This window comes from Conger conger, chromosome 14, assembly GCF_963514075.1.
Source record: "Conger conger chromosome 14, fConCon1.1, whole genome shotgun sequence".
Classification (NCBI taxonomy): Eukaryota; Metazoa; Chordata; class Actinopteri; order Anguilliformes; family Congridae; genus Conger; species Conger conger.
The window spans coordinates 47,168,767-47,186,233 of record NC_083773.1 but is presented as its reverse complement, the minus strand read 5'-3'; the positions used below and the strand labels follow the sequence as shown (position 1 = coordinate 47,186,233).

Sequence of the window (17,467 nt, the reverse complement as noted above, 5' to 3'; positions counted from 1 at the left end):
TCCTTGAAAGAAATAGTTGAGTGACTCCTATTCTTTTGGTAAAAGAAAGTGTTGAAAGGGACGGTGTTGTGACTGAACCACTGAGTGATCTGTATTCACAAAACATTAGGGAGGACCCACGTGATAGGATGCTGCGGTGTCAGTGTCAGTGTCAGGTTGGACATTTTTTACCCATGTAAGATGCAGGAGCATCACCACTATAGTGGGAATTGCCACATTGGGCATTTTGAAGTTGGGTTGGACTTCCGTAAGAGGACACGATTGTGTGTTATATGTGTATATATGTATTGTATAAGTGCCAGGTTGGGCATTTTTGAATAGCCTGCTGTTAGCGAGTGCTGACGTCGTTGTGGTGGTTGGATGCTTTCGAGCACCACAAAGAAAAGAAAAGAAAAGATTGGAACCTTTTGCCACTTTGGAAAAAGGAGAGTCTGCTTTAGTGGACTGTATGTTGTGGGAAACTGGGCTGTGGGCCAAACTCGTGTGCGTTGTTGAAAACCTTGGCTGAAATGCGATTGAATGCGTGAAAGTGCAATGATTGTATGTTCCAGCTGATATTGTGTCTTGGGTTGTGGCAGAACTCAAACTCTGAATATGGGAAACAGATACAGGACCTAACTACAGAACTGACCGAATGTTGTCATAAGATAAAACAACATCAGGATGTGAAACGGAGACGTGTAACCGCCCCACCTGTGGCTACAGAAACTATTCCACCCATCAGAGAAACAAGCTACAGAAACTATTCCACCCATCAGAGAAACAAGCTACAGAAACTATTCCACCCATCAGAGAAACAAGCTACAGAAACTATTCCACCCATCAGAGAAACAAGCTACAGAAACTATTCCACCCATCAGAGAAACAAGCTACAGAAACTATTCCACCCATCAGAGAAACAATTAAAGAATTAAAAGATAAAGGGATCATTGTAGAAACTTGGTCAAGATGTAATTCTCCCATTTGGCAAGTTAAGAAGAGTGATCAGACGTGCCTGACTGTAGATTATCGAAACATTAATTCACATGCTGACAACGGTGTGAAATGTAATCCACGGAAAGCACAGGATATTGATGTTATTGTACCTCATGCCGTCCTTGCTATTTTTGTCTGGAAAAAAATCTTCCGCAGTGCATGTAGCTCAGTGGACACGATGGGAGACAAGTCTGCTGATGCCATCAGTACATCTGAGGCGAACCTCCTCTCTTAATCCAGCTATACTATTTCCAGATCCAGATGAAGGACAGCGTCATAGCTGTTGCATTTAACAGGATTCAACTGATATTTCACAGGCAAAAGAAACTCCTATAAATGGCGCACTGAATCTGTTGATGGCTCATCTTTTTACATAGATGGAAAGAAACCTACTGCTTTTGGGCAGTGTATACACAGTTTTGGGCAGTGTATACGCAGTTGGGTGAAGTAGTAAGACATGGGTAGCTGCCAGGCCGGTCTGCTCAAGTTGCTAAATTGTATGCTTAAGCTGCAGCCTGTGAAGCAATGATTGGCTTTGATGTAAATATTTACACAGATTATCGATACGCGTTTAGCGTTGTGCACGATTATCTGAGTTTGTGGGTAAATAGGGGACACCTGACTAGCGCCGGATTCCCAATACAAAATAGGGGGGCGGGGGTTGGTTGTGAATAAACTACGAGGCAATACAAAAACCAAGACAGGCAGTGTACAAAGTGAAGGCCCACACCAAGGGCACTGATCCTCATACAGGGTAACAGGACAGCTGGCGAGTGTGCAATGGTTGCAGCCAGTGAAAAGCCTCTGTAGCAGCTTTGCAAGCAAGAAGTTTTCTTTGAACTAGAACAACTGCAGCATGCAGCTCCTAGAGCTGAGAAATGCTTGTGGGTGGAGAATGGTGGGAAATTGGGGAAAGACAACATTTGGAGAGGCCCTGAAAATGTTCATGTTTTACCCAAACGCTTAATGGGAACTAAGATTCATTTCTACCACTCACTAAGTCACAATTGCAGATTGACTTTATTGGCCCCTTACCTAGCAGTAGAGGGAAGAAACATGTTCTGGTAATTATCAATAATTTCACCAAATGAATAGAAGCTAATGCCACTGCAGCTGAGGTAGCGCAATGACTACTCAGAGATTATTTCAAGATAATGCCCTGTTACACTTACAACTACCAGGGTACACACTTTACTGGGAAAGTAATGAAAAGGGTGTGTCAACAATGGTATAAAACAAGGGCCGCGGGTGGCGTAACAGGCTAAGATGCAGCGGACTTGCGGTTGCAGTTCTCTGCAATTGCAGTTGCACACCGGGGACCGGGGTTCGATTCCCGGAACTGCCAAAAGCCAAGTTTGGCCGGCTCACATGGAGCAGCATAATTGGCTCGCTGCTCCAGAGGGAGGGACTTGGCAGGGTTAGGAGATCGTTGCACAACAAAAAGCACCTTTGGGCCGCTGAGGGACGGGGTGTGGGCGGTGTATCTAACACTAACTCTAAATTGATTAGATGGGGTACAATTGGCTACCAAAATGGGAGAAAAAGGGAAAAATCTGAAAAACAAAAAAACAATGGCTATAAAACAAAGATTCCACTGCCCCTATCACCCTCAGAGCTTGGGGATGGTTCAGAGGGCAAATCGTACATAAAAAAAACTAAATAACTAAGCAATTGTACTCCCTTTCAGGAAAAGACTGGGTGACACAGCTACCAGCAGTACTCCTCTCCATGAGAGCAGGACCGCCTAACCCAGACTCACTTTCATCCTTTGAAATGCTTACAGGTCGAGCCATGAGGACCCCTGTGCATTGGGGGTGGTGAATTACATGTGATGGGTGACGTTTACTTGAATATTGCAGACATTGGTCCCAGTGTGTTTCACAGGATTGCAGAACCAAACCTGACCTGGCGGAGGACACTAGGAAATTAAAATGGCCTAAACCTTTTTAATGGAAGACATGTCCTTAGGGCACAGTCATCCCTGTTGACCCGTCTGGCTCCTGGGAGCCAGTGCTCTCTTGTTCTCTCTTGTTCTCTCTTGATACACAAATGATACACATTTCCGATGTACTGGACCAGAATGTGCACCAACCCAGCAGGCCGCAGCTGGACCTAGAACAGTTTCACAAGCTGCGTAACAACTCGCTGGACAGGACTCAAATACAAATACAACAAGGACATTTCATGAAAATAGTTTGTGTTTGTTTATGAATAAGGATAATGTAATTGTTTGTTTATTTATGAATAAGGATACTGTAATTGTTGTTTGTATGTGAATAGAGGTGCTATAGAGGTGACAAAAAGGACAACTACAAGCTTTGCATGATACTTGAAAGGTGATCACTGTTTTGCTCCATCATTTGCTTGAAAAGGTAAATTAAAAAAGCAATAAAGTTTAGTGGGACAGAACACGCACACAGCGATGGAGGATTGGAGGCACACATTGACCTGGAGATGGCAGCTTTGATAGGTGACCTGCTGGAACCAGGTTGAGTGCGGTCAGCAGGCCTTAAGGAGCGATAGAGCCGGCTCCCTGGGTGGAGGTCGGGGAGGGGTTGCTATCAGTAAGCAGGGCTTGCCATGATGGTGAGACCATCTGGGATGGGGTGCAAATTCCCTTGTCCTGTAACCGTCCTGTGTGCTGTGTATAGTTCCAAGTATATAATCACTGACAATTGCAAGCACAGACTTTTTATAGGACTAGTGCTCTGCTGTTGATGGGTGGGTGCTTTGCACCACTTTAATTGAGTCAGGACAAGCCCTGCCAAATAACATGGGACCTGACCTACAAATACTTTGCCTAAATCTCCTGGAGCAATAACAGTGAGAGCAAATGCTAACCATGCATAACCTTTCCTTCTGCATTAACCTTAGCACTACCACTATCTCCTCTATTCTAGTGGCTCCTGATGTCACCGTTAACAATTCTGTTCCAGCACTTGATAGCCGGGTGATATATTAATTATTACATTTAATAACCTGTTGTGGTTGGGATGCTAACCCACCACCAATACAAAATGGGGGAATATTCCCAACAGACAAAACAAACAAACATGAAATTAATGGCAATAAACTGTGTAGCTCTCATCAACGTAGCAATAAGTACATCTTAGGTACCGTCATCAGGCGTGATGTAACGTGCAAACTCTGGGAAGTACTCCTCAATTTTGGACTTTCCTGCCAAAACCTTCTCTGCAAGCAGGTCCTGTTTGTTGAGGAAGAGGATGACAGAGATGGTGCGCAGCCACCTGTAGGGAGAAAGACACAGGTTCAGTACAGGCCCAAGGAGGCCCTGCTATTTCTAACAGTGGGGAAACCCTGCCTGTCTTTCCACGGTAGACTCAGAGCCAATTTACATCAAAATGCAAAACAAAATGGTTTGCTTCCCTTCCAAACTGACAAGACAGCAAAGTGGAATCATGTCATCCCACAGCTTGCTTTTGGCTATTCATCTTTCAGAAGTTGAGGTCTTATCGGATCATATGAGCTAACTGATGTGGTTTGTATCTACACCGATAACCTTTCTTGGGAGATGCTAGGAGTTTCTGGTTAGTCTATAGACTTTCTATTCCTGTAGAGATGTGCACTGTGCAATCTGATTGGAAAGACCAGTGCCCGGTCGCATAAAACACCTTAAGTGTAATTTCCCCTAAAGGTTTCCCTTAAGTTTTCCTTAAATTTAAGAAAGTTGCACAACAAGTGTCTCTTAAGGCTTTCCTGAAGTGAAATGTAAGAAATCCTCAAAAACACCCTTAAGTATTACAATTTCCCGCAGTAAAATGTAAGGTTAGCTACAGATACGTCTCGGTAAACAAAGGAAAAGCTGACTTATTTTAGCCATTGGAGGAAATTTTTCATGATAGAGAAAATGCTCTAGACTACATGACAGACGAAAAGTTCATTCTTGAATATAGATTTGCAGGTAAATCTATTTACGAGATCGCAAACAACCCGGAAGACGAGCTCGATCACCCAATAGCCTATACCGTGTAGCCTATATATTACAATTTTTAATTGCAAAAATTTTTTTGCTAAAATTTTCAAAGCAGTGCTGGGCCTACAGAGAAGAGAGTGATTATACTAGGCATACTCATTCATTTCATATTTCATAGTTCGGCTACTTCTTAAATGACTCTCACTCTGCTACTCCATCGGCTCAGGTAGTCAACTACTGAGTCCACTCTCTAAACCGCCTGATACCAGCCAGAACCGATGAGTCCTTCCCAAGAATGTATTTGACCATTTTCGTGAACTCTGATAAATCGGCTGAGGGCGGTCCACTTCCTATCAAACAATGTAACTTGCATTAGTTTGGCTTCAGCAGCGCCGTAGAATTGTTGCCGATCATTTGGGCTTCAAACGTTAATACAAAATTTTATTTTTTAACGTTACTTGATCGAATATGGCTTGCTATAGTTATCTATGGGTAGCTAACTAGTTAGCTATTACTTTAGTTCTCACGGGTTTTGCTGGATTCCCTCCTGTAGCTAATTACTCAATTCTTTTTTTCGCACATACGCATATTCTCATATTTTTTAAAACAACCTCCTGAATTGTCTTCACGGCTATATTTCTAGGGTTAATCTAATCTGTTCACAAAAGAAAATATAGCTAGGCTACCATTGGTTAGTGGTTAAAAACGTATTTTATTGTATGGCCTACAGTCAATGATCATAACCGATGAGATAACACATCCATGGTTACGGTCAAATACCAAAGAAAAACGTCTGAGCGTTTGTATGCAACACCCTCAGGTATTTCCCATAGCTACGGGGAAATCAACCCTTAAGTGTCAGAATTAAGGGAAACACTTAAGGTGTTTTATGCAACCGGGCACATGTCTTGGCATCACCTGTTGTTCCAGATGTTCTTGAAGAGGTTGAGAGCCTCCTGCAGGCGGTTGGTCTGATTGTCCTCCCGCACCACCATGTTGTAACTGCTGCTGGCCACCACAAAAATAATGGCTGTCACATCTGTGATAACAGACAGGGTAGAGCAAGGCATCATGGGTAAAAAAATAATGGCCGTCAAATCTGTGATAACCCAGGGTGCTGTCCTTCCCTCAGTGAGTCCTGCCTCTAAGACCTGAGTGAAACTGCAAACGGCAGGTCGGCCTGCAGGTTGAGCTCAGCCAACCACTGACTTCTTCACAGGCATTTAATGTATTTTTATCAAACCTATCTGTAGCTAGTATGTTACTGAGGTAGCTAGTAGCCAATCTGCCACTGTTAGTTCTATAATTTTAAAAGGCTCTACCTTCGAGGGTTCACTGAGAACCTTGGGCTCTGTGATAACAGACAGGGTAGAGCAGGGCATTGTGGGTAAATGGTCCGAGTTCTAACACATCACATGATTAATCTACTTAACTGACACCCATATTCAACGCACAACGCACTACACACTACGCACTACACACTACGCACAACGCACAACGCACTACACACTACACACTACGCACTACACACTACGCACAACGCACTACACACTACGCACAACGCACTACACACTACGCACAACGCACTACTACTACTGTATTGGAATCTAAGGCAGCCTGTAGGCCGGCTAATGACTGGGACCTGTAAGGTTGATGGTTCAAGCCCCTGGTGTAGCCACGATAAGATCCTTGAGCAAGGCCCTTAACCCCGCATTGCTCCAGTAGGGAATATCCCCTGCTTAGTCTATTCAACTGGAAGTGGATAAAAGTGTCAGCTAAATAATTATTTACAATTATTTATTTTATTTAAGATACTGTCTTCTGTTCCTCCTAATTGGCTCAACTGCACCAGTCAAGATCAATTGAGCAAATAAAGGTATTTGAATCCAAAGCAATAACATATTTGACCCAGGTCTGCTCCTAGATATATTGAGCCTGTCTATTATAAGACCCATTGCTCATTACTACTGCAAAGCCAAGGCCTGCATCTCACACTCAAACAGGAAGGGACCGTTTGGGTGTGACAGATTTTGCCACCAAGTGCAAAGGCTTATCATGCACTTATCATGGTGTTGTAGTGTGAGTCAATGACTGCTGCTATCAGGTGTGACAATCACAACCTTCTTCTGTTCTTTTGCAAGTACAAAGCTAAGAGGAGGAACCATGTTAAAACTCATAATAGTCATCTTCTGGTACTGTATCGGTGGCATGGAGAAGCCCTGTAGAAGGATTTTCCATCCATATAATTTCCAGGAGTGAATCTGTAGTTTTGTGAATGCCCTGACCCCACCCCCCCCAAGGATATGCCTCTTGTACCGTATAATTTGTCCATGTTGGTACGATACCTGCTGATCTGAAAGTTCATATATACATATTGCAAGTCCGTAAGTTAACCAGAGGTTCAAATTCAAATTCAAATTCCGTTAAACCCTTCAAACAAGCTGTGGAAAATTGGTATCTTCGAAGCCCGGATCTTAATGACTCGTAACTGTAACTGCGCTGCTGTCTGTGAGTAACTGTTCCTGGGAAAAATTCACCCCATTAATGTTCTAGCAGAGCTGAATAATAATAAATGTGGACATTTGGGAAATCCCAGTGTTTCCTTCAGGTCATTCAGCACAATTTAATTCTTCCCCCATTCCCAACACTTCTGTTTAACATCCTATCCCATTTTTAAACATTCATACTCTTTAATTCTTTAGCGATTAATTCTTGTGTCTCTAAACAAAGAAAATGGTAATAATTGAAATCTATTATGGGCTTGCCTAAATCATAGTTCCACATACAGGCTTTTAAAATTCATTGCGGTGCTAATTTCTAAATATTTTATTTACTAAACTGCTAAACTGGCAGAGGCACTGGGACAATTTATTCTTTGGTCAAACAAGGTTACAGTCTTGTGTATTTTTTTTTGTATATGCTATTTCCAGTTGTAGGAGTGATATAAAATGGCTGAATACAATTTCATCTAACTTGAGGCTCAAAATGATATCATACACAGAAGACAATAATGGTTCTAAGATATTGTGTAGTACGGCTTTAATACTGGGAAAATGCACTGGTCAGAGGAACTCACCATTAAAACATTGGATCCACTTCCTGCGCTCATCTCTCTGACCGCCCACATCAAACATGCTGAAAGGAGAAACAAAGAGAAAAAGTCCAAATTAAAAGCCCTGCAAGCGCAAATCAAGTGTCCACATTCCATTTATCTATAGCTGTGACACTCGTATCATGGTCAGACAGCAATACATCGATGAGCCCACTACGTCTTGGGGAGAAAAGACTGCAATGTTCTTGGGTCAAACTCACTGGAAATTGACTTTGTCCACCTGGAATCTTGTCTCAAATATCCCAGATGTCAGCACTCTGCATCTCAAAAGGTCCTGAGAACGTTCCAGAGAGGGGTGGAGGGTGAGAGATACATGGTTAATTACTGCCCTCTCTCTCCATCGCTCATTAACCTGATTTGTAACCTCACACCTTTACAAAATCTATTCAGTACAATAACAGCTTAAAGAAGTGAAACAAACTCCAAACTGGTGACTTGCATGAACAGACTATGATCAAATGTGACCCGCTCCATCGTAATCAGCTGGTAGTGTCAACGGCCAATTTCACATAAATCAAGGTTCATGTAAAAATTGTAATTAATTTGTCTGTTCTAGGCTTTCATAAACTAATGTAAAAATGAAGCTTTTAAATGCACTGGCAGCTCCTGTAACAATGGAATTAAGTCGCAAAGTGTTGGTACTATCGCGTGTAGCCACATAACTCAATTATAAACAGAAATAAAACTCTTTATTTGCGCACATTTCAATCAACGTCATTGAAAATTGTTGACACATGTAGCTACTCTTTATCTTCCGCACTTACACTTACAATAGTCATGGCAAAGCTATCCATCCATCCATTATCTGAACCTGCTTATCCTGAACAGGGTTGCAGGGGGGCTGGAGCCTATCCCAGCGAAAGGCGAAAGGCAGGAATACACCCTGGACAGGTCGCCAGTCCATCGCAGGGCACACACACCATTCACTCACACACTCATACCTACGGGCAATTTAGACTCTCCAATCAGCCTAACCGGCATGTCTTTGGACTGTGGGAGGAAACCGGAGTACCCAGAGGAAACCCACGCAGACACGGGGAGAACATGCAAACTCTGCACAGAGAGGCCCCGGCTGACGGGGATTCGAACCCGGGACCTCCTTGCTGTGAGGCGGCAGTGCTACCCACTGCACCATCCGTGCCGCCCATGGCAAAGCTATGCAATATGCAAATGTAGTCATTTGAACAATCTAGCTCAGGTTAGATAGCATTTATTGCAAAGCATTTAGTGCAGGGCGGCCTGTAGCGTAGTGGTTAAGGTAAAGGACTGGGACACACAAGGTTGGTGGTTCTAATCCCGAAGTAGCCACAATATGATCCGCACAGCCGTTGGGCCCTTGAGCAAGGTCCTTAACCCCGCATTGCTCCAGGGGAGGATTGTCTCCTGCTTAGTCTAATCAACTGTACGTCGCTCTGGATAAGAGCGTCTGCCAAATGGCAATAATGTAATAATGTAAAAGCATTAGATTTTTTTGTGTATGCCGTAAATACAACATTGTCCCTATAAATGTAATTACATTGTGGAGACTTTGTAGCGACTGAAATGGAATCCTTTAAACTCTCTAATATGGCGTGAATGGTAAATGGTTGCCATTTATATAGCGCCTTTATCCAAAGCGCTGGACCCGCACACACATACACCATGCCATGCAAGGCACCAACCAGCTCGAAGAAAGAAGCTATGTGTTCACCTGCCAATTGATTATTCCCGACATTGGCACTTGTGCATCAAGGAAAATGATTGAAAACAGGTCAAGACCTATTGGTTTATTATTATTTGTTTAAGAGGACATGTTCTGCCTCCTTGATTTTGAGCTCAGGAGCCACCACTGTTTTAAATGCAAAAATGTCAAAGTGAAAGTAACACCAGAGATGTCAAAGTGAAAGTAACACCAGAGATGTCAAAGTGAAAGTAACACCAGAGATGTCAAAGTGAAAGTAACACCAGAGATGTCAAAGTGAAAGTAACACCAGAGATGTCAAAGTGACAGTAACACCAGAGATGTCAAAGTGACAGTAACACCAGAGATGTCAAAGTGACAGTAACACCAGAGATGTCAAAGTGACAGTAACAGAAAGTAACACCAGAGATGTCAAAGTGAAAGTAACACCAGAGATGTCAAAGTGAAAGTAACACCAGAGATGTCAAAGTGAAAGTAACACCAGAGATGTCAAAGTAACAGTAACAGAAAGTAACACCAGAGATGTCAAAGTGAAAGTAACACCAGAGATGTCAAAGTGAAAGTAACACCAGAGATGTCAAAGTGAAAGTAACACCAGAGTTGTGCATTGTTTCGAGGCTAGTCAGCTTGCAGTTGTGGTGCAGTCACACAATCACAACCACAAACAACCAACTTAATGTCTTGGCTTTCATGATTTGCATGTCTTAATGTCAAAAAAATACAAAAAAGGTTTGTAACGTAAGATGGGTACAATGTTTATATCAGTAGAGAGGTAACTTTGGTATTGTTAGAAAGCTCGAATTGTTCATAAAACGCAAAATACTTTTTGGGTCAATACGACAGATTTTGATAGAGCAGGTCACAAATGCAGGTTCTAAAACAAGAATGAGACAGTTCTGGCAGGGCTAGTGTTTATGCCAGTTTTTGTTGGCAAAAATGATCCCGGGTCATTTAGCTGTATCCTGTAGCCAACAGATTAGCCCACAAGAAAACACTCAACACAGGTCCTAGTGACAGTTGCTTTAATTTCGCAAGATCAATCAGGAAATGCAGCAAAAATGTCAATAATTATTGGGCCAAAATAAATAGTTACGACACTGCTCATGGTCGAAGACATGAGTTGAAAAAGAAGGGGTTTACAAGGAAATTCTCATAAAAGCTTCTGCTTTTTAATTGAAGGCCTGTATTCCTTGCTGACAAGTTCAAAAGTCAAAAGTGGGTCACCTGATCTGTGGGAGTGTAGTCACTCTGCTTCACGATGTCAATCTTGTCTAAAAAGCTGAAAAGAAAAGGAAAGGCATGTTTATTTACACTAGCCCAGAGAGACACAGAGCTGAGAGTGAGGAGAGGGTGAAACATCAGCATAGTCATCCCTCTGTAGTTCCGCAGGCCACCAGCAGAGGGTGCAGCATTCCCCCCACAGACTGAAAAAACGGGCAGTGAGTCACCATCGGCTTGCTCAGTCAGAAAATGCTGTGTTCAATGAATCTGCTGTAGAAGGATAAACTGCCTGAGACAGAAGGACAAACCCAAATCCTCACTGCTCACTGCAGGACAGAGTTTCTAACTGCCCACAGACAGCAGCGCAACCGGCCCAACACAAATCTGTGTGCGTATGAAGAACAGAGCAAACCGGTATTGTGATTGAGGCAAGGTTAAGAGGCCGTAGCATTCAGCCTGCAAGGCCACAGTAGGACAACAGTGCGCTGTGTTTACACATGACGCCATTGTGGGTCCTCAGACAAGACCTGGCTAATAGCCACACCATCCATCAAACCCTTTTATGACTAAAGCTAACCAGTGGATCTTCAACACAATCAGGTTATATAATTACTAAAGCTAACCAGTGGATCTTCAACACAATCAGGTTATTGAATTACTAAAGCGAACCAGTGGATCTTCAACACAATCAGGTTATTTCATTACTAAAGCTAACCAGTGGATCTTCAACACAATCAGGTTACTTAATCGCAAATGCAATTTGCAGGGAAGATACACAATAACATACAAACAAGTAATAATGTTTGAAAGAGTTCAGACATCCATCGCCATGAAAGGAACAGACGTGTGCTGCTGTCCTGCCAGCTGCATGTACTGCAGAGGCTGTGAGCTTTTGGGATGACGAGGAATGTGACACGGAAGGGGGAAATGTGACGAGGAGGCTGCAGTGACCAGTGAGCCCGTGTCCAGATCACCCTGCCCCATCCCACCCCACTCACCCTGCCCCATCCTGCCCCACTCACCCTGCCCCATCCTGCCCCATCCTGCCCCACTCACCCTGCCCCATCCTGCCCCACCCCACCCCACTCACCCTGCCCCATCCTGCCCCACCCCGCTCACCCTGCCCCATCCTGCCCCATCCTGCCCCACTCACCCTGCCCCATCCTGCCCCATCCTGCCCCATCCTGCCCCACTCACCCTGCCCCACCCCACCCCACTCACCCTGCCCCATCCTGCCCCACCCTGCCCCATCCTGCCCCACTCACCCTGCCCCATCCTGCCCCACCCCACCCCACTCACCCTGCCCCATCCTGCCCCACCCCACCCCACTCACCCTGCCCCATCCTGCCCCACCCCACTCACCCTGCCCCATCCTGCCCCACCCCACCCCGCTCACCCTGCCCCATCCTGCCCCACCCCACCCCACTCACCCTGCCCCATCCTGCCCCACCCCACCCCACTCACCCTGCCCCATCCTGCCCCACCCCACCCCGCTCACCCTGCCCCATCCTGCCCCACCCCACCCCACTCACCCTGCCCCATCCTGCCCCACTCACCCTGCCCCACTCACCCTGCCCCACTCACCCCACCCCACTCACCCTGCCCCATCCTGCCCCACTCACCCTGCCCCACCCCGCTCACCCTGCCCCATCCTGCCCCACTCACCCTGGCCCATCCTGCCCCATCCTGCCCCACCCCGCTCACCCTGCCCCACCCCACTCACCCTGCCCCACCCGACTCACCCTGCCCCACCCCCAGCTCACCCTGCCCCACCCCCAGCTCACCCTGCCCCACCCCCAGCTCACCCTGCCCCATCCTGCCCCACCCCCACTCACCCAGCCCCACCCCCAGCTCACCCTGCCCCACCCAGCTCACCCTGCCCCACCCCTCGCTCACCCTGCCCCACCCCCAGCTCACCCTGCCCCACCCCCAGCTCACCCTGCCCCACCCCCAGCTCACCCTGCCCCACCCCCAGCTCACCCTGCCCCACCCCCACTCACCCTGCCCCACCCCACTCACCCTGCCCCACCCCACTCACCCTGCCCCACCCCCAGCTCACCCTGCCCCACCCCCACTCACCCTGCCCCACCCCCAGCTCACCCTGCCCCACCCCCACTCACCCTGCCCCACCCCCAGCTCACCCTGCCCCACCCCCAGCTCACCCTGCCCCACCCCACCCCACCCCCAGCTCACCCTGCCCCACCCCGCCCTACCCCACTCACCCTGCCCCACCCCACTCACCCTGCCCCACCCCCAGCTCACCCTGCCCCACCCCACTCACCCTGCCCCACCCCACCCCCAGCTCACCCTGCCCCACCCCGCTCACCCTGCCCCACCCCCAGCTCACCCTGCCGCACCCCACCCCCAGCTCACCCTGCCCCACCCCACTCACCCTGCCCCACCCCCAGCTCACCCTGCCCCACCCCACTCACCCTGCCACACCCCCAGCTCACCCTGCCCCACCCCCAGCTCACCCTGCCCCACCCCACTCACCCTGCCCCACCCCACCCCACCCCCAGCTCACCCTGCCCCACCACCCGCTTACCCTGCCCCACCCCCAGCTCACCCTGCTTTGAGAGGGCTCATATGGCATGCCCACAGTTCACATCCAGGAACACGTCCCAATTATAGAATTTCTTTCCTTTTTATAGAGCCTCTCCAAGAATAGCCTAGCATTCCCTTGTAGCCTATAATACTGCACACTCCCCTAACAGAGTGACCCCAGAGCAGTATGGCTAAGATGATACTCAGCTCATCCTGCCACCAGCGTTCTACACCCAGCATAGATCCCCAGCCCTCTACACCCAACATAGACCCTCAGCCCTCTACACCCAGCATAGACCACCAGCCCTGTACACAGAGCCTTAACAGATACCAGACCATGGGGCCCATCCACACAAAGGAACAGAGCCTTAACAGATACCAGACCATGGGGCCCAGCTACACACTGGAACAGAGCCTTAACAGATACCAGACCATGGGGCCCATTCACACAATGGAACAGAGCCTTAACAGATATCAGAACGTGGGGCCCATCCACACACTGGAACAGAGCCTTAACAGATACCAGACCATGGGGCCCATCCACACAAAGGAACAGAGCCTTACCAGATACCAGACCATGGGGCCCATCCACACAAAGGAACAGAGGCTTAACAGATATCAGACCATGGGGCCCATCCACACAAAGGAACAGAGCCTTAACAGATACCAGACCATGGGGCCCATCCACACAAAGGGACAGAGCCTTAACAGATATCAGACCGTGGGGCCCATCCACACACTGGAACAGAGCCTTAACAGATACCAGACCGTGGGGCCCATCCACACACTGGAACAGAGCCTTAACAGATATCAGACCATCGGGCCCATCCACACACTGGAACAGAGCCTTAGCAGATACCAGACCATGGGGCCCATCCACACAAAGGAACAGAGCCTTAACAGATATCAGACCATGGGGCCCATCTACACACTGGAACAGAGCCTTAACAGACACCAGACCATGGGGCCCATTCACACACTGGAACAGAGCCTGAACTGATACCAGACCATGGGGCCCATCCACACACTGGAACAGAGCCTGAACTGATACCAGACAATGGGGCCCATCCACACACTGGAACAGAGCCTTAGCAGATACCATACCATGGGGCCCATCCACACACTGGAACAGAGCCTTAGCAGATACCAGACCATGGGGCCCATCCACACAAAGGAACAGAGCCTTAACAGATACCAGACCATGGGGCCCATCCACACAAAGGAACAGAGCCTTACCAGATACCAGACCATGGGGCCCAGCTACACACTGGAACAGAGCCTTAACAGATACCAGACCATGGGGCCCATTCACACAATGGAAAAGAGCCTAAACAGATATCAGAACGTGGGGCCCATCCACACACTGGAACAGAGCCTTAACAGATACCAGACCATGGGGCCCATCCACACACTGGAACAGAGGCTTAACAGATATCAGACCATGGGGCCCATTCACACAAAGGAACAGAGGCTTAACAGATAACAGACCATGGGGCCCATCCACACAAAGGGACAGAGCCTTAACAGATATCAGACCGTGGGGCCCATCCACACACTGGAACAGAGCCTTAACAGATACCAGACCGTGGGGCCCATCCACACACTGGAACAGAGCCTTAACAGATACCAGACCGTGGGGCCCATCCACACACTGGAACAGAGGCTTAAGAGATATCAGACCATGGGGCCCGTCCACACAAAGGAACAGAGCCTTAACAGATATCAGACCGTAGGGCCCATCCACACACTGGAACAGAGCCTTAACAGATACCAGACCATGGGGCCCATCCACACACTGGAACAGAGGCTTAACAGATATCAGACCATGGGGCCCATCCACACAAAGGAACAGAGCCTTACCAGATATCAGACCGTAGGGCCCATCCACACACTGGAACAGAGCCTTAGCAGATACCAGACCATGGGGCCCATCCACACACTGGAACAGAGCCTTAACAGATACCAGACAATGGGGCCCATCCACACACTGGAACAGAGCCTTAGCAGATACCAGACCATGGGGCCCATCCACACAAAGGAACAGAGCCTTAACAGATACCAGACCATGGGGCCCATCCACACAAAGGAACAGAGCCTTACCAGATACCAGACCATGGGGCCCAGCTACACACTGGAACAGAGCCTTAACAGATACCAGACCATGGGGCCCATTCACACAATGGAACAGAGCCTTAACAGATATCAGAACGTGGGGCCCATCCACACACTGGAACAGAGCCTTAACAGATACCAAACCATGGGGCCCATCCACAAAAAGGAACAGAGCCTTAACAGATACCAGACCATGGGGCCCATCCACACAAAGGAACAGAGCCTTACCAGATACCAGACCATGGGGCCCATCCACACAAAGGAACAGAGCCTTAACAGATACCAGACCATGGGGCCCATCCACACAAAGGAACAGAGCCTTACCAGATACCAGACCATGGGGCCCATCCACACAAAGGAACAGAGCCTTAACAGATACCAGACCATGGGGCCCATCCACACACTGGAACAGAGCCTTAACAGATACCAGACAATGGGGCCCATCCACACACTGGAACAGAGCCTTAGCAGATACCAGACCATGGGGCCCATCCACACAAAGGAACAGAGCCTTAACAGATACCAGACCATGGGGCCCATCCACACAAAGGAACAGAGCCTTACCAGATACCAGACCATGGGGCCCAGCTACACACTGGAACAGAGCCTTAACAGATACCAGACCATGGGGCCCATTCACACAATGGAACAGAGCCTTAACAGATATCAGAACGTGGGGCCCATCCACACACTGGAACAGAGCCTTAACAGATACCAAACCATGGGGCCCATCCACACACTGGAACAGAGGCTTAACAGATATCAGACCATGGGGCCCATCCACACAAAGGAACAGAGGCTTAACAGATATCAGACCATGGGGCCCATCCACACAAAGGAACAGAGCCTTACCAGATACCAGACCATGGGGCCCATCCACACAAAGGAACAGAGCCTTAACAGATACCAGACCATGGGGCCCATCCACACAAAGGAACAGAGAATTAACAGATATCAGACCGTGGGGCCCATCCACACACTGGAACAGAGCCTTAACAGATACCAGACAATGGGGCCCATCCACACACTGGAACAGAGCCTTAACAGATACCAGACAATGGGGCCCATCCACACACTGGAACAGAGCCTTAACAGATACCAGACCGTGGGGCCCATCCACACAAAGGAACAGAGGCTTAACAGATATCAGACCATGGGGCCCATCCACACAAAGGAACAGAGCCTTAACAGATACCAGACCATGGGGCCCATCCACACAAAGGGACAGAGCCTTAACAGATATCAGACCGTGGGGCCCATCCACACACTGGAACAGAGCCTTAACAGATACCAGACCGTGGGGCCCATCCACACACTGGAACAGAGGCTTAACAGATATCAGACCATGGGGCCCATCCACACACTGGAACAGAGCCTGAACTGATACCAGACAATGGGGCCCATCCACACACTGGAACAGAGCCTTAGCAGATACCATACCATGGGGCCCATCCACACACTGGAACAGAGCCTTAGCAGATACCAGACCATAAGGCCCATCCACACAAAGGAACAGAGCCTTAACAGATACCAGACCATGGGGCCCATCCACACAAAGGAACAGAGCCTTACCAGATACCAGACCATGGGGCCCAGCTACACACTGGAACAGAGCCTTAACAGATACCAGACCATGGGGCCCATTCACACAATGGAACAGAGCCTAAACAGATATCAGAACGTGGGGCCCATCCACACACTGGAACAGAGCCTTAACAGATACCAGACCATGGGGCCCATCCACACACTGGAACAGAGGCTTAACAGATATCAGACCATGGGGCCCATTCACACAAAGGAACAGAGGCTTAACAGATATCAGACCATGGGGCCCATCCACACAAAGGGACAGAGCCTTAACAGATATCAGACCGTGGGGCCCATCCAC

At 48.0% G+C, this 17,467-nt stretch overlaps 1 protein-coding gene across 5 annotated transcripts in view; it reads right to left on the bottom strand.

Moving 5' to 3' along the window:
• The window catches only part of gnas (GNAS complex locus), a 107,121-nt gene that overhangs the window by 5,508 nt on the left and 84,146 nt on the right, over nucleotides 1–17,467 (bottom strand). For 3 of the 5 annotated variants that reach the window (XM_061219073.1, XM_061219074.1, XM_061219077.1), the window contains exons 6-10: nucleotides 10,927–10,981; nucleotides 8,222–8,295; nucleotides 7,986–8,044; nucleotides 5,828–5,948; nucleotides 4,093–4,223 (exon numbers count right to left, since the gene is read on the bottom strand). In XM_061219073.1, coding sequence (XP_061075057.1) covers nucleotides 4,093–4,223; nucleotides 5,828–5,948; nucleotides 7,986–8,044; nucleotides 8,222–8,295; nucleotides 10,927–10,981 — 440 coding nt within the window. The remainder of the gene's footprint in view (nucleotides 1–4,092; nucleotides 4,224–5,827; nucleotides 5,949–7,985; nucleotides 8,045–8,221; nucleotides 8,296–10,926; nucleotides 10,982–17,467) is intronic. The other 2 variants (XM_061219076.1, XM_061219075.1) reach the window with 1 other exon arrangement.